The following is a 17,611-nucleotide window of genomic DNA, read 5'->3' as shown; positions in this document are numbered from 1 at the left end:
TCACTCCCGTTGTCAGCGATATGAATTCGCCCTCCTTGCTCAAATCGTTCATATCCACCCAATAGCGTTGCAATTTGTTGAGCTTTGTGCTCACAAGGTTTAGCTCATTGAGGCTCTCCAGTTTGACCAAATGGGACCCAAGCTCATGGCATCTGTGCGCAGCAGCGAACCAATTCATAGACTGCTTTTCTTCAATGTAATAATACTTGTTGCCAAGTTTCTGGAACGGCGTACTGCACTTTGCCTGCTCCATAATTTTCTTTTGTTTCGCTAACTCTTCCTTGTGCTCAAAGGCTTTTACCTTGTCTCTTTCTTGCTGCAACTGCTGCTCAGCTGCTAGGAGTCGCTTCTCCTCAACTGATTGCTGGGTAATGTTGCAGCTTTGCCAGCGCTGTTCCAGTAGACGAATATGCTCCGCCATAGGCTGGCAGATCTGATAGCAGTGGCTGTCACAGTTCTTGTTGTTAGTTATCGTTAGCTAAAGAAAGAGCTCATAGTTTTTTATTGCTTGTTAACTCAAATAATTAACTACATACTGTGGCAGCCAATAATCCTTTGAAGGCCAGCACTAAGAGCACTTGGAATAAATATTTTTGCTGCATTCTGTTGCTAAAACTGGAAAAAAAAACTGAGCTGCAAATATTAATAGCTAATGCTTGGCTAATCTCATTAATGCAGCATAGCAAACGATATTTTTACAAAATATCAAAGGCAACAAGATTTGCTGCAGCCCGTTCCAGTTTGATCATTGCAGCTATATTCATACTATCTATATGAAAATAAATTAATGAGATATTTTTTTTATTCTATTCTGTAATTCAAATTTAACAAAAGCTAAATTGTATTGCAAATGGTCAGGCAAAATAAACAGAAAGTAGCTGGAGAAAGTTATGTCCGAAATTCGTAGCCAATTCGAAGCGCTGATTGCGAATCTTCGAGCCTTTCAGTGAACACAATTTTGTTTGTTAATCAATTCGTTTTATTTGGAAATGGTTAATTATCCCTCAATTGATTATTTATTATTTTCACATGCTGCATACTTAGGGGACTCGCATATAAAATAATTTTTAGTTTTACAACCAAGATCATTCATATGAAACTTTCTGTCACTGTTATGAGTGTCATTCAAACTAACACAATGCTCATTGTTCTCTCCATTGCTTGGTTCATCTTTATGCCAGTCTTGGAACTTCGGTTTCACTCCCGTTGTCAGCGATATGAATTCGCCTTCCTTGCTCAAGTCGTGCATATCTACCCAATAGACGTGTGATTTTTTAAGCTTGGCGCTCACAAGGTTTAACTCATCGAGGCTCTCCAGTTTGACCAAATGGGACCCAAGCTCATGGCATCTGTGCGCAGCGGCGAACCAATTCATTTGCTCACTTTCTTCAATATAATAATACTTGTTGCCAAGTTTTTGGAACGGCGTACTGCATTTCACGTGCTCCATAAGATTCTTTTGTTTCGCCAACTCCTCCTTGGTGACAGCCATCTTGTGCTCAAAGTCATTTACCTTGTCTCTTTCTTGCTGCAACTGCTGATCAACTTCCCGGAGTCGTTCCTCCTCAACTGATTGCTGAGCTAAGCCTGCAGCTCTGCCAGCGCTGTTCCAGTAGACGAATATGCTCCAGCATGGGCTTCAATACGTTAAAGCAATAACTATCACAATCATAGGCTGCATCATTCTCGTTCTTAAGGCCATAAGCATTGACTGCATCTTTCTCGGTCTCTGGAGTCTGCTAAAGAAAGAAAGCATTAGATTTTGTTTATCAATTCAAATTAGTTGCTTACTGTGGCAGCCCATAATTCTTTGAATGCCAGCATTAAAATCACTTTAAATAAATATTTTTGCAGCATTGTTCAAAGTTGACAAGCGCGTTGCTAAAACTGAAATAAAACTAAGCTGAACTAAAGTATGCGTACTATATTTATTTGTTCATAATTATGTATTATCTGTTATATGTATATGCTCGACTATACTATATGCAGCTAATTGATTAAAGAGGGCATTTCCTGATAATAATTTAGTTGTATTTAACATTTGCTATTTCTCAAAAACATTAAAGTTAATTTTTGTTTTTAATGATGTATTTTAATTAATCCCATTGTGAACTCGCATAGACTAACTATTTCTTGATAAGGCATTTAATATGATTTATTTTTTGCTGGAATATCGAAGCCACAATCTGAGAGTGGACACACCACAATTCGAAGTGCTGAACCTAGAGAGCGAATCTTCGAGCTCTCTCTCTCTCTCTCTATCTCTTGCTTTTGTGACAAATGAACACAATTTTGTTTGTTAAATTAAATCAATTCGTTTTATTCGGCAATAGTTTATAGTTTTTGTTATCACTCAATTGATTATTTATTATTTTCACATGGTGCATACATAGGGGACTCGCATATAAAATAATTTTTAATTCCACAACCCAGATCGTTCATATGAAACTTTTTGTCACTGCTATAAGTGTCATTTAAACTAACACAATGCTCTCCATTTTTCTCCCCTCCTTCATATCCATTGCTTGGTTCATCTTTATGCCAGTCATGGAACTCTGGTTTTACTCCCGTTGTCAGCGATACGAATTCGCCCTCCTTGCTCAAATCGTTCATATCCACCCAGTAGACGTTTGAACTCTTGAGCTTGGCGCTCACAAGATGTAGCTCATTGAGGCTCTCCAGTTTAACTAAATGGGACCCAAGCTCATGGCATCTGTGCGCAGCGGCGAACCAATTCACCTTCTGACTTTCTTCAATGTAATAATACTTGTTGCCAAGTTTCTGGAACGGCGTACTGCACATTGCCTGCTCCATAATCTTCTTTTGTTTCGCCAACTCCTCTTTGGTGGCAGCCATCTTGTGCTCAATGTCATTTACCTTGTGTCTTTCTTGCAGCAACTGCTGCTCAGCTGCCAGGAGTCGCTCCTGTGTAACTGATTGCTGAGTAATGTTACAGCTCTGATCCATTAGACTAATATGCTCCAGCATAGGCTTGAAGGCCTTATAGCAGAAGCTGCCACAGGCATTGTCTGCATCATTCTCGTTCTCACATAGTGTCAGCTAAAGAAAGAGCTCATAGTTGGTTTGTTTGCTAACTCAAATAATTAACTACATACTGTGGCAGCCAATAATCCTTTGAAGGCCAGCGCTAAGAGCACATTGAATAAATATTTTTGCCGCATTCTGTTGCTAAAACTGATATGAAACTGAGCTGAACTGAATTATGCGTACTATATTTATATGTATTATCTGTTTAATGTATATGCTCGACTATACTATATGCAGCTAATTGATTAAAGTGGGTATTTGCTGATAATTATTTACTTGTCTTTCCCATTTGCTATTTCTCAAAAAACATTAAAGTTCATAATTTTTGTTATTAAATTATGTATTTTAATTAATCCCATTGTGAACTCTCATATCCTAATTATTGCTATAAAATGCATTTAATATGATATCTTTTTGGCTGGAATATCGAAGTTACACTCTGTGGACACACCACAATTCGAAGTGCTGAGCCGTAAGTGCGCATCATGGAGCTTTCCACAATTTTGCTTGTTTTTTATTCGCCAATAGAGTTTTGTTTTTATTTTCACTTAGTTCACTGTTAATTATTTTGACATGCTGCATACATAGGGGACTCGCATATAAAATAATTTTGAATTGCACAGTACAGATCGTTCATTTTAAACTGGTTGTTACTTGACTCCCTGACACTTAAATGAACACAATTCTCTATATGATGTGCATTGTTTGGTTCATCTTTATGCCAGTCTTTGGAACTCTGGTTTCACTCCCGTTGTCAGCGATATGAATTCACCCTCCTTACTCAAATCATTCATATCCACCCAGTAGTCGTTTGAACTCTTGAGCTTGGCGCTCACAAGGTTTAGCTCATTGTGGCTCTCCAGGTGAACTAAATGAGACCCAAACTCATGGCATCTGTGCATAGCGGCGAACCAATTCATCTTCTGACTTTCTTCAATGTAATAATACTTGTTGCCAAGTTTCTGGAACGGCGTGCTGCACTTTGCCGGCTCCATAAGATTATTTTGATTCCCCAATTCCTTCTCGGTGTCAGCCATCTTGTACTCAAAGAGATTTAATTTGTCTCTTTGTTGCAGCAACTGTTGCTCAACAGCCAGCAGTCGTTCCTCCGTAACTAATTGCTGAGTCATGCTGCAGCTCTGCCAGCCCTGATCCATTAGACCAATATGCTCCAGCATAGGCTTGAAGGCCTTAAAGCAGTAGCTGCCACATTCATTGTCTGGATCAATCTCGATCTCAGTTAGCGTTTGCTAAAGAAAGAGGTCATAGTTGTTTGGTTCGCTAACTCAAATAATGAACTACATACCGGGGCAGCCAATAAGCCTTTGAAGGCCAGCACTAGGAGCAATTTAAATAAATATTTCTGCTGCATTCTGTTGCTAAAACTGCAAAAGACAAACTGAGCTCAACTGAATCATTCGTACTATATTTATATACACATAATTTGTATCTGTTATATACGCTCAGTTGCAACTCATTAATGTGTGGGCATTTGCTGATAATTATTTTTAGTCAGGTAATAGCTATTTTATTTTTTTATTTTATAAATTATTTAATTAATGCCATTGTGAACTCGCATTTAATATGATTTCCTTCTGGCTATGTAAACGAGCTGCTTGCCACGACCTTCATTAGTCTCAGTGTCTTCATTGCTCTGCAGCGGCTGGGCATTATCTGATTCCTGTTCGCTGTGCTCATTCTCATCTGCCTCTTCCTCCTCCTCCTCTAGGATGCCTTGTTTTTTGATGGCATCGTTGAGTACAGCCTCCAGTTCGTAGTAGTCATCGTTGACCAAGCTGTAGCCCAGCTTAGCTTCGCGCACAGCAACGCTGTACTCATCCAAATAGTTGTCGCCAAAGCTGACAGTGCGATCGATGCGCATATAGGGGCCCGTCTCATCGCTCATTGCGGGCCAGGCGGGCAGGCCGGGCGCCTTGGGTACACCAGTGGCAGCAAAGGAGGTCCAGAGCGCCGACATGCGCTTGGCAATCTTGACATCGCGATTGGCATTGAGCATGTGCATGCGTGGCCAGGGGAACAGATAGAGATTCTCATCGGTGAGACTGACGCCCATGTCGAAGGGCACATCGATGGCCTCCTCATCGCTGGTGGCATAACGATTGAGCTCGCCCTCGTAGTCAAAGCTGTACAGGTAGGTGCTGTTGGGCAGCTTCTTGGCATTTGCCTGCAGCATAAGCAGCACGGGATTCTTCATGGCAATTGTGCTGCACAACTAAAAAGACAAAACGCTAATAATTTGAAATTGTGTAGAGCAGCAACAGAATTTTTACATCAATGAGTCCTGGTGTGAGGCGCTTGAAGCTGCCCTGCTTGATGTCCGCCTCGCTGAAGATGTACTCTTTGGCAAATTCACGCCAAGAGTTTGTGGGATCAGCGCCATTGGTCTGCGCAATAATCGTCTCAATATATTGAGCGCCGCTCAGCTTTGCATCCGAGGTGCTCTCATTGAAGCTCTCGACGAATATGTCTCTCATCATAAAGGTGCCGCCATGCTTGACGCTGCCGCCCATGGTGGGATATGCCTGGAACTTCTCGGCCGCCAGCAGTCGTCCTGGGTGCTCTGGCAGTATGCCCGAAGGTCCACCAATGACCAGCTGCACGCCACCAAAAGCGCCCGAGTTCATCAGCTTCTTCTCGCCATGCACACTGAAGGCAGCCAACAACATGGTGGAGTTCAGACGATTCAGGCACTTGTGCAGTGACTCCAGTTTGCTCTGCTTGCAGCCAGCAATGCGTGCGATTTCCTTGGTGGCCGGCATGGGCGAGTCCGTAATGAAGGCAGGCGACAGCGCTGTGCCGGACTGATAGATGACGCGATGGAAGAGTCCTTCAGCCAGGGGACTGAGCGTCAGCACATTGACCAACGCAGCGCCACCCACTTGACCAAAGAGTGTCACACGCTCTGGATCACCGCCGAAGGCAGCAATGTGCTTTTGAATCCAGTGCAGTGATTGTATTAGATCTGTGACGGCGGCATTGCCGGGAATCTCCTCGCTGAGCGTAGACAGAAAGCCGAACGGACCAAGACGATAGCGCACCGAAACCAAAACCACATCATGCTCCAGCAAATAGCCAGGAGCAGCCTCCAAGCTGTCGCCATCATAGAAGAAGTCGCCATGCACATAGACCATAACAGGCGCCAGTTTGCCCTCCAGCTAATAAAAGATAGACGGAGTGAGAGTGTTGAAAATAAAACGCAAGAAGCTAAAGACTTGCCGACTTGGTGCTGACTGTGAGACGCAGACAGTCCTCCACATCAATGCCGTTCTCCTCTAGCTTGGCAAACTGCAGCAGACTTTGTATGGAGGGGCAGCCCGCATGACTGCGATGCGCCTGTAGTATGCCCTTCCAAGGTGTTATTGGTTGGGCAGCCTGGAAAACAATAAGAAATTAGTATATATAGTAATTTAATATTTATTGCAGCGTCTCACCTTGAAACGCTCCGCCTGGCCATAGGGCACATCGAGGAACTGCATAATGCTTTGACCTGTCCATTCGCTGAGCAAGCTGCGTCCACGTATCTTGCCCAAGCCAGGCAGCGTGGTGGTGAATATCTTGGCATTGAGCGTATTCTGTTGCGGCTTCTGTTTCAGCGGCCTTTGTGCCTGCTGTGGCCTGGGACGTCTGTGTGGATTGACAGGCTTGGGACGCTGCTGCTTTTTTTGCTGCTTAGCCGTGGCGCTGCTAAGCAAAGCAAATGTAACCAGCGCTAACAGCAGGAGCAAGAGAAAGCTCCGTAGATTGGCCATAATTAGAACCGTTGCCTTTGCTGGTCCAAATTGAACTACAAAACTGACCGTGGATCGGCTTTAAAAGAAGACTTTCACGCTCCAGCCAAGTGACACTTAACCGGACTTTAGCTTGCGGCGGTTCTATTTTAGATGAGCTTTAAATGGGGTCAAGTTGCTGCTTGAATAAAGAAAACTCGAGCGAATTTTGCAAACATTTTTTATGAATATTTATCAAGTGGGCAGCTAGAGCTCGTGGCTATATCCATATATATAGCTTGGCCCTTAGGGCGATGCTTTTGAAAGAAATCCATGACCCATTTATGTAAATAAGCCTTTGTGGTTCAGAGGTTAAGATCGAAAGCTGATGGAGAACCAGTTTGCTTTGTTGAATCGAATACACTTGTTTTGCATATATGATATATGTTAATAATTTATTAATAAATTAAACAGAAATTTACAAATTAAATTATATTAAATTTACCATCAAAATGCATAAGTCTAGTTTCATACGTTGCTGCGTGCATATAATAATATTATTATTAACTAGCTTAAAACACTACATAAACAATTGCATTCAAATGCGGCAAAGATATCGAAACTCTTTGTCTTTCTACTTATTTCTGTCCATATAGAATATAGTATATACTCACTGCCAAATATTTCAAAACATTGTTGTTGCAATGCAGGCCTTGGCAAGCGGGCAGTATGAATGATTTTTTATGTGTGTGTGTGAGAATTTCTGGGTATGTGTGTGTGTGTGGGTGGCAGAGGTCGCCCACACAGCGCCACACTTGCTGTCAGTAAGCGTGTTCGTCACTTAGTTTTGTTGTTTTTGTTATTTTTCTTTTAAATGTAATACAAGCGCACAACCGATTTTGTGATGAGTGTCTCGTTGTCATAGAAACTGGTTTGAATTGTCACATTGCCATTTAAGACTTTGGCTGGCATCATTTGGGACTCTGGCGCCGCCTCAATGGTGCTCTGCCAAGTGTTGGTCGTGTTGGCACCCACGAAGCCCATCTCAAAGAACCACTCCTCCATGATGCGTCCCTTGAAGAGCACCTTTTGGTCGAGACGAAAGTTCTCCATTGCCTCAATGGTACTAAAGTTGATTTCTCGCGACACCGCCCGCATATCCAGTATCTTGACAGGCACACGTGCCTCGTGCTCCACATCTGGTGCAGAAAAGTCCTTGTTCTCTTGCCATATCACGCCGCCGGTGTCCGCATCGCGTAATATCATATAGTTGATTTGAAATCCTTTGTGGATTTTGTCGCTGAGATCATCGGAGCCCATTACTAAGTCACTAGTAGTATCACAACCCGTGAGCCGTTGTAGCGTATATTTTTGGAAATAAAATCAATGTTTATTTTTAATACTACTTTATTTATTTACTTTTTATTTTTAATTAGCACGTGAATGACAGTGTGTGGTCTGCAGTATTTTCACGCACGCTATCGTGCAGCCACCACAAACAGAGTTATCAGTGTTGCAAAGCGCTGCAGTGCCGTCTCTAATGCACATAGAAAATTAACAAATATGATTATCTACGGTGTTTATATAGTTAGTAAATCTGGCGGTCTTATATTCAACTTGGACAACAATGTGCCACGCATTGAACACGAGAAGACATTCACTTATCCTTTAGACCTGGTGCTGGACTACGACCCAAAGAAAGTATCCGTGGCATTTAATCGCAAGGATGGCATTATCGGTAGGCGTTGACGGCAAATATTCATTTATTATTTATTTTAATGCCCAATCTATATTCAGTTGGACACGTACTCGTTGCTATTAATGGCATGACAGTCAATGGTGCCACTTTGGAAGATGGACGCGACGTCAAAACATTGCTCGAGTCGGCGGAAAACTTTCCCATAGACTTAAAGTTCAGCAGGCCTAAGATGACAACAAATGAGAAAATCTTCTTGGCCAGCATGTTCTACCCACTGTTTGCTATTGCCAGCCAACTGAGCCCCGAGCCCAAGAGTTCTGGCATCGAATTACTGGAGGCAGACACCTTCACATTGCATTGTTTCCAAACACTAACGGGCGTCAAATTCATTATTATTTCGGAAACAGGCCTCAATGGCATGGACTTGCTGTTGCGCAAAGTGTATGAACTGTATTCCGACTATGTACTGAAGAATCCTTTCTACTCGCTGGAAATGCCCATCCGCTGTGAATTGTTTGACAACAAGCTACAGGAGCTGCTGTTGCAGGTCGAAAAGACGGGCATCAACAATATTGATAAATAGATTAATGTTAAGCTTAAGTGTTATTCCAATGTCACTTCTTCTGTTAACCACTTAGATGGCGGTCTCCTGTATATATATATAAGTTTGTTATTCAAGTACGTCTAAGCTCGCTTGAAGCCAATTTAGCTTTTTTCATACATAAGGTACGTTTATAACTATAAAATAAATTGTAATACAATTGTGTATATAAAATATTGAATACAGTGTCACTTTGATGCCCTTTGGACACTTTGCAGAGCAAAGTTGAAGTGTTTCAAAATGACTTAGGCAACGAACTTGACCGTATGCTTACATATTTTATGGCCAAAGTTCATTGCCTTCAGAATTACCAGCCAAAATTACCGGAGCTGAGGAAAACAGCCCTTTTCTGTTGTGATTTCATATATTATAGCACGATAAGCTAACGCACTTTCGTCGAAAAGTATAAATAAGCAAGATTAGTTTTATTTCTGTCACAAAATCAAAAGTATTATAATGATGGCAAAGCTTTTAAAAATATCACTAATTTATTGTACTTATGCGTAATCTAGACTTTATAAATTCTTGTTCTCAGCTCTTATACAGTTTTAGCTTGGCATATGTACTTTTGTATGCTCTTACATGGAAAATCATTCAAAGCAAAGCCATTTGTCGCTTCCGCAGAGTTGAGCTCCACGCAGTTTTCATGCTCTCCTTGGTTGTCTGGCTGAGCATCATGCCATCTCATATAAGGCATCGGCTCTCCAGTCGTTACCGATATAAACTTCCTATTTCCTGCCAGGCAATGTGCAGATGTCCAATAGTATTGTTTCCCCGTTGGTAAAAGGGATATGAGTGCGTCCATTTCCTCACTGCTCTCAATATTCACCAAGTAGCCTCCTAGCTCACGACATTTGTTAGCAGCTTCAAACCAATTTAATTTCCCTTCTGTCTCCACGAAATAAAATTTGCTGCCAATTTGTATTGGAAAGTTTGTAGCTCGCTCAGCGGATTTGACTATACCAGGAATATGAAGGCAATTCAAATAACTAATTATTTTATATAGAAGTTTGGCACTTACCAATTAGATTAAGCTCGTTGACTAAAATTTCCGAGTTATGAAACTTAGTCGTACTGTTGAATGTAAACATAGAATTGGCAAATTGCCAGAAGAGCAAAAAAGACACGAAGAGGTTGAGCTTATACATCATGCGGCTGAGTTTTCAACTCTTTAACTGAATTATTAGCCAACATGGGCTCGCTTATTTATACTTATGTGTGCGAGCTTATCAAGATGGAACTTATCTATGCTTATAGGAAATGCTTATCTGTACTATGTTACCTGAACTATTGCTAAGGAAGCAAATAATTAAAAGTGAACTATTTCCTCTTCCTGCTATTTAATGTTTATTTTTTTAGATTTACAGCATGCAAATAAAATATTTCTCGGGTCTGTACCCCGTGCCTCCAACGAATAATAAATTAAGCCCTTGTTGAATGTTTAGGTGAGTTAAAATTAAAGAAAAAATTGAGCTATAAATACATTTTTATTGCAAATGTTTATATTTAAGGTTTTATACTAACTTAGTAATACAAAAAACCAAACCTATTGAAACGCATAATAAAAATTAAAAACATAATAAATTCGGTTCGTATAGCTCTTATAGTGGCTATATTGACTCTGTAAAAACAAAAGGCTTAACACTTTGTGGGAATCAAAGAAATCTTGCCAAAATGGTTTGCAATCGGTTTGGCACCGATTTTACAAAGTTTTGGATTGAGTACCAGGATTCAACAAATCCTATTTTTAGTTGGTCTACTGTGTTACATCCTTTAACAAGTTATTTGGCGAAGTTATGAACAAAATAGTAAACCAACAAGACAAATTTCTGCAAAATTTCAATATTTCATAGACTATAATATAACTACGCGAAATGCGAAATGGTGAGCAAAAAAACTGATTTGAACTGAGTTGTAAGATTTTCGATATTTTGGCAAAAACGTGATGTTTCGCCTTACATTTTGCCAAAAATGATGCCGTCTTCATTTCATATCTTTTTCTAATTTTGAGAAGCTATATGTCAGCTAAAAAAATCGGACTATAGAGTTGTTTGGCTTAATTCACTCATGAGATTGTAGGTAAACATTTGAAACAATTTTTTGACAAAGTTATGGCAATAAAACCAATGCTGAAGAGTTAGTTTTTTTTTAATTTCAAACCTTGCAAAGCTATTACTCCGATCCAAATATAATAATATTTTATACGTCTCTATGTTGGCGTGGAAAGCAAAATTAAAATGAGTGTAGAAATGTATGATAAATAAATTATTTAGCGAAGTCACGAGTAAGCAAACAAGTGAAATTTCTGTCAAAAATCAAATATTGATAAGCAAACCAAACTGTATTCAAATTTGGCAAAGTTTTCAAGCATTGGCAGCACAGGTTATTTATTATTTCAATAAAATTATATTGTACTTTTTATTTTTAAAATTTGTAGTCGAATTATACAATGTTAGCTTGGCATATATAGTACTTGTCTGTATTACAATCAGCATTATAAAGTTTGCCTTGTATTAGTTGAACACACTCTCCACTGCCACTGGGCTCCCCCGCAGCCCAATTCATGAAAGGCATTGGTTTTCCAGTTGTCCATGATAGATACGTATTATCCGCTTGCAATGTATTGGCAGATGTCCAGTACTCATTGGAGCGCACTACGCCTGTTAGCAGCTCTATTTCCATGCTGCTTTCAAAGTTGACCAAGTGTCCACCCATTTGGCGACAAATGTGAACCGCTTCGTACCAGTTTGCCCTCAAATTGGAGCCAATGTGATAGAACTTTTTACCGACCTGAAGTTCAAAACTGTTGCACGTTGCCACGCAGTGCGCTTCCTGATTGGGTTTGGCAAAAACCTCAGCTAGAAGTATACAAAAGTTAATTATTTCTATTCACACTTTCTTGAGTGCAACACTTACGAGTCTCGAAGGACATCACGGGATGCCAAAAGAGCAGAGTAAAACACAAAATTGCGAGCTTCAGACACATGTCGACTGCTTTCAGAGTAATGAAAGTTCTTCGGCTGATATAGTGGGTATTTATACCTTTTGATAGGCACGCAGCGTTAGCCAAGTTAAGATAAGCATATACACTTGGATTCTTATCGATTTATTGTACGAAAGTTTATTTTTGACTTTTCACTTTATGACTCTGTTACATCCGGACAAGGAAATGCTAGTGACTGATTAAACTAATTGGGCTGCAATTAATTTTCGATTATATGCTTTAATTTTAAAAATACAAAAATTTTTACAATAGACCAATCTTTACATTTGTAATTTGTAGATAATATATCATATATTTATGGTAAGTCTCATATAGACTTATTGTCAATAAGACTTTAAACATGCACTATGCTTCGATTGATAATTTCTAATCTTGACATGCTCGTGCACTCTTGCATCAAAGTTTGCTCCTATAAATGAGCAACATGGGCCGCCAGTAATTCAGTTTACCAGTGTAACACCCAACAGAATGATGCATAGGCTCAACCTCTTGGTACTTTTTTTACTCTTGTGGCAATTTGCCAATTCCTTGTTTACATCCAACAGTACGACTAAGTTGGATGACCTGGAGATTGGTAAGTACTTCCATATAAAACAATTGTTATTCGAATTTTCTTTAAATTCCAGGTGTAGTTAAATCTGCTGAGCGTGCAACAAACTTCGAAATTCAAATTGGCAACAAATTCTACCACTTTGAGAAAAATAAAGCAAATTGGTTCCAGGCAGCAAATCACTGTCGCGAGTTGGGCGGCTATTTGGTTAACTTTGAAAGCAGCGAGGAAATGGATGCGATCATATATATTCTACCACAGGTAGATACATATGTTTGGACGTCTGCTCATTGCTTGTCAGGAAATCGGAATTTTATTTCGATTACTAGTGGAGAGCCCATGCCTTATATGAGATGGTTTCCTAATGAGCCAAACAATGCAAATAATAATGAATTTTGTGTAGAACTCAAAATAATAGGTGCAGCATTAAATGACAATCAATGTATGGCAAAAAATTGGTATATATGCCAAGCTAAAACTGTTTAAGAAATATGCAGAAAAAATGTGTAAGAATAAAAATGAAATAAATGTTGCAATCTTGTCATTCATTTCTGAAACTAATTTATATCACGCACCTTAGCCGACAATTATAAATAAGCAACATTGCTTTGTTGATAAACTTGTGTGAAACCCAGAAGCGTGGCAATTATTTAAATTACTAATTTAATAATATTATTATTGCCACATCCACATAAAAATGTATGTGGTAAGGTAAGGTAAATGTTGACTTCTATATATAAATATTTTAAGGCTTCAATACCAGGAACTAATTCACTTTTAATTATTTTCTTCCTCAGCAATAGTCCAAGTTTGGTAGTAAAGATAAGATTTCCCCAATTTCTAGATAAGCTTGCATACAGAAAAGTATAAATAGGCAACATGGGTGCAGTACGAATTCAGTTATCAAGTGTGAGACCCATGAGCATGATGCATAAGCTCAACCTCATCGTGTTCTTTTTGCTCTTGTGGCAATTCGCCAATTCCATGTCTACGTTCAACAGTACGACTAAGTTGGATGACCCGCAGATTGGTAAGTGCACAACTTATATAAAATATTTAGTTATTTGCATTCTCTTTAAATTTCAGGTGTAGTCAAATCTGCTGAGCGAGCTACAAACTTTCCCATACAAATTGGCAATAAATTTTATCACTTGGAGACAGAAGGGAAATTAAATTGGTTTGAAGCTGCTAACAAATGTCGTGAGCTAGGAGGCTACTTGGTGAATATTGAGAGCAGTGAGGAAATGGACGTACTCGTATCCCTTTTACCAGACAAGGACATTTGGTGTTGGACATCAGCTCATTGCCTGGCTGGGAATAGGAAGTTTATATCGGCAACTACTGGGGAGCCCATGCCTTATATGAGATGGCATGCAGGAGAGCCAAACAACAGCGCAGAGAGAGAATTTTGTGTGGAGATCAAGGCAAAAGTAATTGCTTTGAACGATGCATATTGCAAGGCCAAAAGAAACTACATATGCCAAGCCAAAACTGTATAAGAGCATACCATAAATAAAAGTAAAATAATATATTGCTTAAAGCGTCAAGCGCTTCTGGGCTTCACACAAGTTAAACAACAAACTATTTATAATTTTCCAGGAAGGTAAGGCGTAAGCTTATCGTGCTCTTATATGAAATCACAACATTGCAATCTTTGGATTCGAAAAGTCTCTTTTTCAATATACATATGTCCAAAGTACAATAACACAACTAATTTATAGTATACTAATTTAAACAATTACCACGCTTCTGAGTTTCACTCAAGTTTATCAATTGTCAATTAATTTATTTATAATTGTCGACTAAGGTGCGTGTTATAAAATAGTTTATGAATGGAATGACAACATTGCAATTTTTAGACTTTGTAGAAAATAATATTTATTTAAATTTTTGTTTACATATTTTTTCTTAGCTTGGCATATATACCGACTTTTTTTATACACTTTGACATTTTTGTAAAAAATGGAAAAAGGGTATTATGAAGTTGCTCAAAATGTATGTAACAGGGAGAAGGAGGCATGGCAGACCCCATAAAGTATATATATTCTTGGTCAGCTCGACGAGCTGAGTCGATATAAGCCTGTCCGTCTGTCCGTCTGAATGTTTTTTTGCAACTGTTTCTCAGAGACTATAAGTTCTAGAGCAACAAATTTGGTATATAGGTGCTCCTATATCCAAACCCGAAGCTTTTATTTTATTTTTTTTTTATTTCCTCCCCCCTCCCCGCAAATCAAAAAAAACAATATATAAGGCTATATAAATACAAATTGCCTAGTCCATGTAGTCATGTTTTGTGCAAGTTTCAACACCATCGGTCAAATAACTTAGGAATTATTCACATTTCAATTTTCAATATAGGCGGGGTGCACTTGCTGACGCGCCATACAAACGTCGCTGCCGACGCAGCGGCGCCGTCGCTGCGTCGACGCGAAAACGAGCTGTGACGGTCTGCTGTTTTGTGTGTGTGTTTGTGAGTGCTTGCGTGTGTTTGCTGCGATACCCTAGTCAAAGTGTATTTAAATGTTGGTGGCGCCCAACTTTAACCTGTCCACTTGTTTGTACAATGAATGTTATTTAGAGCTCCACCATTGATTCTGAGTTCCACACAAAATTCATTATTATTTAAATTGTTTGGCTCATTGGGAAACCATCTCATATAAGGCATAGGCTCTCCACTAGTAACCGAAATAAATTTCCGATTTCCAGACAAGCAATGAGCAGACGTCCAAAACTGTATTTGTCCCTGTGGTAAAATAGGTAAGATCGCATCCATTTCCTCGCTGCTTTCAAAGTTAAGCAAATAGCCGCCCAACTCGCGACAGTGATTTGCTGCCTGGAACCAATTTGCCTTATTTGTCTCAAAGTGATAGAATTTGTTGCCAATTTGAATTTCGAATTTTGTTGCCCACTTAACTGCACCTGGAATTTAAAGAGAATTCGAATAACAATTATTTTATATAGAAGTTTGGCACTTACCAATCTCCTGGTCATCCGTAGACATGGAATTGGCAAATTGGCACAAGGACCAAAACACTACCAAGAGATTGAGCTTATGCATTATGCTGCTGGGCTCCCAACTGGTTAACTGAATTAATAGTGAGCCCATGTTTCTTATTTATACTATAATGTGTGCGAGCTTATCTAGAAATTGGGGAAATCTTATCTTTACTACCAAACTTGGAATATTACATTCAAATAACATTAAATATTTATTCTCGTTGTCCGTCCAGAAGTCAAATGTTATGGTGAAATTGCTTTAAGTTTTCAGAAGCTATAGCTCATGTATTAAACTGCTCAATAACTTTTTATGCGGAAGTGGCAAACACAATTTAAATGAGTGCAATTTACAATTTATTTTCAGCTGTTATACAGTTTTAGCTTGGCATATGTAATTATGTCTGATCCTACATAGCCAATCATTCAAAGCATAAGTATTTCTCTCTACAGGAATGGAGGTGAGCTCCACGCAGTTTTCATGCCCTCCTTGGTTGTCTGGCTGACCATTATGCCATCTCATATAAGGCATGGGCTCTCCAGTTGTTACCGATATAAACTTCCTATTTCCTGCAAGGCAATGTGCAGATGTCCAAAACCATTGTTGCCCCGTTGGTAAAAGGGATATGAGTGCGTCCATTTCCTCACTGCTCTCAATGTTAAGCAGATAGCCTCCTAGCTCACGACATTTGTTAGCAGCTTCAAACCAATTTAAATGCGCTTTTGTCTCCAAGTGATAAAATTTATTGCCAATTTGTATGGGAAAGTTTGTAGCTCGCTCAGCAGATTTGACTACACCTGGAATTTGAAGAGAATGCAAATAACTCAATATTTTATACAAGTTGTGTACTTACCAATTTCCGGGTCATCCAACTTAGTCGTACTGTTGGACGTAGACATGGAATTGCCAAATTGGCACAAGAACAAAAAAGCTACCAAGAGATTGAGCTTATGCATCCTGCTTCTGGGTTTGGCACTGGTTAACTGAATCAATAGTTAGTTATTTATACTTTTAAGTGTGCGCGAGCTTATCTAGAAATTGGGCAAATCTAATCTTTAATAACTTGGACTATTGCTATGAAAGCAAATAATTAAAATTGTATTAGCTTTTGGTATTGAAAATATTTCATATTTATTGCCATGCTTTGAATTTACAACATGCAAATAAAATATTTCTGCGCTGTGCATTTATCGGGGTACATATGTTTTGACCGATTTAAGGCGACACAGCGTTCAGTTGCATTTTTGCTGTGGACTGCTTTGGCTTGCCAATTGGTGTATGGCGCAGGTTCGCCTGTGGTGAACGATCTGTAGTGCTGCTCGTTGCTTAGATCATTGATGTCCGTCCAGAAGTCCAGAGTTTTGGCCAATTTGCCAGTTACTTGGTTATATTGCTGCTCGCTGTCGAAGCTGATCAGATTGGCGGACATTGCGCGGCAAGTGTGTAGAGCGCCGATCCAGGTGTCCTTGAACTCTGTTTCAAAATAATATAATGCATCATTGAGCTTTTGAAATTTGCCTATGAAAGTGTTGTCCTCCTCCGGATTGCCATTGAAGCATATGCTCCATCGAATGTCTCTCGAATCGAAGATCCACTCCATGCGATTTCCATTGCACATTTCGTTCATATAGCGGCGACTTTTGCTTATGGGCAATATCTTGGCAGTTAACTCAATATTCTGCGCTGTCTTGCAGTTAGCACAGCCAAATGTTTTCATTTTGGCTTCACAATGCTCGTAGCTGCAATTACCGCTGGAGAGTCTTGGCTGACAAAGTTGCTGTTGGCAGTAGAACAATTAATAAAGTGTCATCAGCAGTTAAAGGTCACTTACTTTGTTAGCAAAGATTGCTTGGGCAAATAACATAACTAATATAATAATATATTGTTGCATTTTGCTGTCGAGGCTGCAACTAAATTTTTATAGTTTACTTTGCACTCTTAATTCAAATGAATTCGATCCATTTAGATGCGCATTAAAAAGACTTG

The 17,611-nt window shown here is 39.4% G+C and overlaps 11 protein-coding genes across 11 annotated transcripts; 2 read left to right on the top strand and 9 right to left on the bottom strand.

Moving 5' to 3' along the window:
- Positions 1-1,565: 1,565 nt before the first annotated feature.
- LOC117134842 lies at positions 1,566-3,182 on the bottom strand. The gene is made up of 3 exons (XM_033293958.1): positions 3,117-3,182; positions 2,485-3,060; positions 1,566-1,736 (listed from the first exon to the last, which is right to left on the bottom strand). The coding sequence occupies exons 1-3, from the start codon at positions 3,180-3,182 to the stop codon at positions 1,566-1,568; spliced, it is 813 nt and encodes a 270-aa protein (XP_033149849.1).
- Positions 3,183-3,764: 582 nt separating this feature from the next.
- On the bottom strand, positions 3,765-4,420 carry LOC117134841. Its single transcript, XM_033293957.1, has 2 exons — positions 4,355-4,420; positions 3,765-4,298 (listed from the first exon to the last, which is right to left on the bottom strand). Exons 1-2 carry the CDS (start codon positions 4,418-4,420, stop codon positions 3,765-3,767), a joined length of 600 nt encoding a protein of 199 aa, XP_033149848.1.
- Positions 4,421-4,627: 207 nt separating this feature from the next.
- Positions 4,628-6,818, bottom strand: LOC108594820 (glutactin). The gene is made up of 4 exons (XM_017979961.1): positions 6,501-6,818; positions 6,286-6,441; positions 5,340-6,224; positions 4,628-5,281 (listed from the first exon to the last, which is right to left on the bottom strand). The coding sequence occupies exons 1-4, from the start codon at positions 6,816-6,818 to the stop codon at positions 4,628-4,630; spliced, it is 2,013 nt and encodes a 670-aa protein (XP_017835450.1).
- A 466-nt stretch (positions 6,819-7,284) lies between these two features.
- On the bottom strand, positions 7,285-8,202 carry LOC108602856 (probable cGMP 3',5'-cyclic phosphodiesterase subunit delta). The gene has a single exon (XM_017991135.2). The coding sequence runs from the start codon at positions 8,094-8,096 to the stop codon at positions 7,647-7,649; it is 450 nt and encodes a 149-aa protein (XP_017846624.1). The 5' UTR covers positions 8,097-8,202; the 3' UTR covers positions 7,285-7,646.
- A 109-nt stretch (positions 8,203-8,311) lies between these two features.
- LOC108603043 (trafficking protein particle complex subunit 4) lies at positions 8,312-9,232 on the top strand. The gene is made up of 2 exons (XM_017991465.1): positions 8,312-8,514; positions 8,574-9,232. Exons 1-2 carry the CDS (start codon positions 8,340-8,342, stop codon positions 9,056-9,058), a joined length of 660 nt encoding a protein of 219 aa, XP_017846954.1. The 5' UTR covers positions 8,312-8,339; the 3' UTR covers positions 9,059-9,232.
- Positions 9,233-9,521: 289 nt separating this feature from the next.
- Positions 9,522-10,238, bottom strand: LOC108603867 (C-type lectin 37Db). The gene is made up of 2 exons (XM_017993038.1): positions 10,098-10,238; positions 9,522-10,033 (listed from the first exon to the last, which is right to left on the bottom strand). The coding sequence occupies exons 1-2, from the start codon at positions 10,225-10,227 to the stop codon at positions 9,615-9,617; spliced, it is 549 nt and encodes a 182-aa protein (XP_017848527.1). The 5' UTR covers positions 10,228-10,238; the 3' UTR covers positions 9,522-9,614.
- A 1,253-nt stretch (positions 10,239-11,491) lies between these two features.
- LOC108605744 (C-type lectin 37Db-like) lies at positions 11,492-12,071 on the bottom strand. Its single transcript, XM_017995545.2, has 2 exons — positions 11,993-12,071; positions 11,492-11,934 (listed from the first exon to the last, which is right to left on the bottom strand). The coding sequence occupies exons 1-2, from the start codon at positions 12,060-12,062 to the stop codon at positions 11,519-11,521; spliced, it is 486 nt and encodes a 161-aa protein (XP_017851034.1). The 5' UTR covers positions 12,063-12,071; the 3' UTR covers positions 11,492-11,518.
- Positions 12,072-13,508: 1,437 nt separating this feature from the next.
- Positions 13,509-14,152, top strand: LOC108604954 (C-type lectin 37Db). Its single transcript, XM_017994527.2, has 2 exons — positions 13,509-13,660; positions 13,717-14,152. Exons 1-2 carry the CDS (start codon positions 13,510-13,512, stop codon positions 14,127-14,129), a joined length of 564 nt encoding a protein of 187 aa, XP_017850016.1. The 5' UTR covers position 13,509; the 3' UTR covers positions 14,130-14,152.
- Positions 14,153-15,122: 970 nt separating this feature from the next.
- On the bottom strand, positions 15,123-15,692 carry LOC108605941 (C-type lectin 37Db-like). The gene is made up of 2 exons (XM_017995765.2): positions 15,607-15,692; positions 15,123-15,549 (listed from the first exon to the last, which is right to left on the bottom strand). The coding sequence occupies exons 1-2, from the start codon at positions 15,686-15,688 to the stop codon at positions 15,170-15,172; spliced, it is 462 nt and encodes a 153-aa protein (XP_017851254.2). The 5' UTR covers positions 15,689-15,692; the 3' UTR covers positions 15,123-15,169.
- A 302-nt stretch (positions 15,693-15,994) lies between these two features.
- On the bottom strand, positions 15,995-16,587 carry LOC108594831 (C-type lectin 37Db-like). Its single transcript, XM_017979972.1, has 2 exons — positions 16,479-16,587; positions 15,995-16,422 (listed from the first exon to the last, which is right to left on the bottom strand). The coding sequence occupies exons 1-2, from the start codon at positions 16,579-16,581 to the stop codon at positions 15,995-15,997; spliced, it is 531 nt and encodes a 176-aa protein (XP_017835461.1). The 5' UTR covers positions 16,582-16,587.
- A 153-nt stretch (positions 16,588-16,740) lies between these two features.
- LOC108605188 (C-type lectin 37Db) lies at positions 16,741-17,523 on the bottom strand. Its single transcript, XM_017994782.1, has 2 exons — positions 17,457-17,523; positions 16,741-17,402 (listed from the first exon to the last, which is right to left on the bottom strand). Exons 1-2 carry the CDS (start codon positions 17,514-17,516, stop codon positions 16,776-16,778), a joined length of 687 nt encoding a protein of 228 aa, XP_017850271.1. The 5' UTR covers positions 17,517-17,523; the 3' UTR covers positions 16,741-16,775.
- Positions 17,524-17,611: the final 88 nt, after the last annotated feature.

Source organism: Drosophila busckii, chromosome 2L (genome assembly GCF_011750605.1).
Source record: "Drosophila busckii strain San Diego stock center, stock number 13000-0081.31 chromosome 2L, ASM1175060v1, whole genome shotgun sequence".
In the NCBI taxonomy this organism is placed as follows: Eukaryota; Metazoa; Arthropoda; class Insecta; order Diptera; family Drosophilidae; genus Drosophila; species Drosophila busckii.
Note: the sequence above shows the minus strand (reverse complement) of the source record. Positions and strands in the feature narration are given on the sequence as shown.

Coding starts and splice junctions, on each gene's coding strand:
- LOC117134841 (XM_033293957.1), bottom strand. CDS start 4,420: ATGCAGCAGAAATATTTATTTAAATTGCTCCTAGTGCTGGCCTTCAAA. Junction 4,299..4,354: donor AAGGCTTATTGGCTGCCCCG/GTATGTAGTTCA, acceptor CTCTTTCTTTAG/CAAACGCTAACTGAGATCGA.
- LOC108594820 (XM_017979961.1), bottom strand. CDS start 6,818: ATGGCCAATCTACGGAGCTTTCTCTTGCTCCTGCTGTTAGCGCTGGTT. Junction 6,442..6,500: donor GCCAGGCGGAGCGTTTCAAG/GTGAGACGCTGC, acceptor ATTGTTTTCCAG/GCTGCCCAACCAATAACACC. Junction 5,282..5,339: donor TCACACCAGGACTCATTGAT/GTAAAAATTCTG, acceptor TTGTCTTTTTAG/TTGTGCAGCACAATTGCCAT.
- LOC108603043 (XM_017991465.1), top strand. CDS start 8,340: ATGATTATCTACGGTGTTTATATAGTTAGTAAATCTGGCGGTCTTATA. Junction 8,515..8,573: donor TCGCAAGGATGGCATTATCG/GTAGGCGTTGAC, acceptor ATCTATATTCAG/TTGGACACGTACTCGTTGCT.
- LOC108603867 (XM_017993038.1), bottom strand. CDS start 10,227: ATGATGTATAAGCTCAACCTCTTCGTGTCTTTTTTGCTCTTCTGGCAA. Junction 10,034..10,097: donor CAACGAGCTTAATCTAATTG/GTAAGTGCCAAA, acceptor TTCCTGGTATAG/TCAAATCCGCTGAGCGAGCT.
- LOC108604954 (XM_017994527.2), top strand. CDS start 13,510: ATGGGTGCAGTACGAATTCAGTTATCAAGTGTGAGACCCATGAGCATG. Junction 13,661..13,716: donor GTTGGATGACCCGCAGATTG/GTAAGTGCACAA, acceptor TTTAAATTTCAG/GTGTAGTCAAATCTGCTGAG.
- LOC117134842 (XM_033293958.1), bottom strand. CDS start 3,182: ATGCGGCAAAAATATTTATTCAATGTGCTCTTAGCGCTGGCCTTCAAA. Junction 3,061..3,116: donor AAGGATTATTGGCTGCCACA/GTATGTAGTTAA, acceptor CTCTTTCTTTAG/CTGACACTATGTGAGAACGA. Junction 1,737..2,484: donor AGAAAAATGGAGAGCATTGT/GTTAGTTTAAAT, acceptor TTTCTTTAGCAG/ACTCCAGAGACCGAGAAAGA.
- LOC108594831 (XM_017979972.1), bottom strand. CDS start 16,581: ATGCATAAGCTCAATCTCTTGGTAGCTTTTTTGTTCTTGTGCCAATTT. Junction 16,423..16,478: donor GTTGGATGACCCGGAAATTG/GTAAGTACACAA, acceptor TTCAAATTCCAG/GTGTAGTCAAATCTGCTGAG.
- LOC108602856 (XM_017991135.2), bottom strand. CDS start 8,096: ATGGGCTCCGATGATCTCAGCGACAAAATCCACAAAGGATTTCAAATC.
- LOC108605941 (XM_017995765.2), bottom strand. CDS start 15,688: ATGCATAAGCTCAATCTCTTGGTAGTGTTTTGGTCCTTGTGCCAATTT. Junction 15,550..15,606: donor TACGGATGACCAGGAGATTG/GTAAGTGCCAAA, acceptor TTTAAATTCCAG/GTGCAGTTAAGTGGGCAACA.
- LOC108605188 (XM_017994782.1), bottom strand. CDS start 17,516: ATGCAACAATATATTATTATATTAGTTATGTTATTTGCCCAAGCAATC. Junction 17,403..17,456: donor AAGCAATCTTTGCTAACAAA/GTAAGTGACCTT, acceptor TACTGCCAACAG/CAACTTTGTCAGCCAAGACT.
- LOC108605744 (XM_017995545.2), bottom strand. CDS start 12,062: ATGTGTCTGAAGCTCGCAATTTTGTGTTTTACTCTGCTCTTTTGGCAT. Junction 11,935..11,992: donor CGTGATGTCCTTCGAGACTC/GTAAGTGTTGCA, acceptor GTATACTTCTAG/CTGAGGTTTTTGCCAAACCC.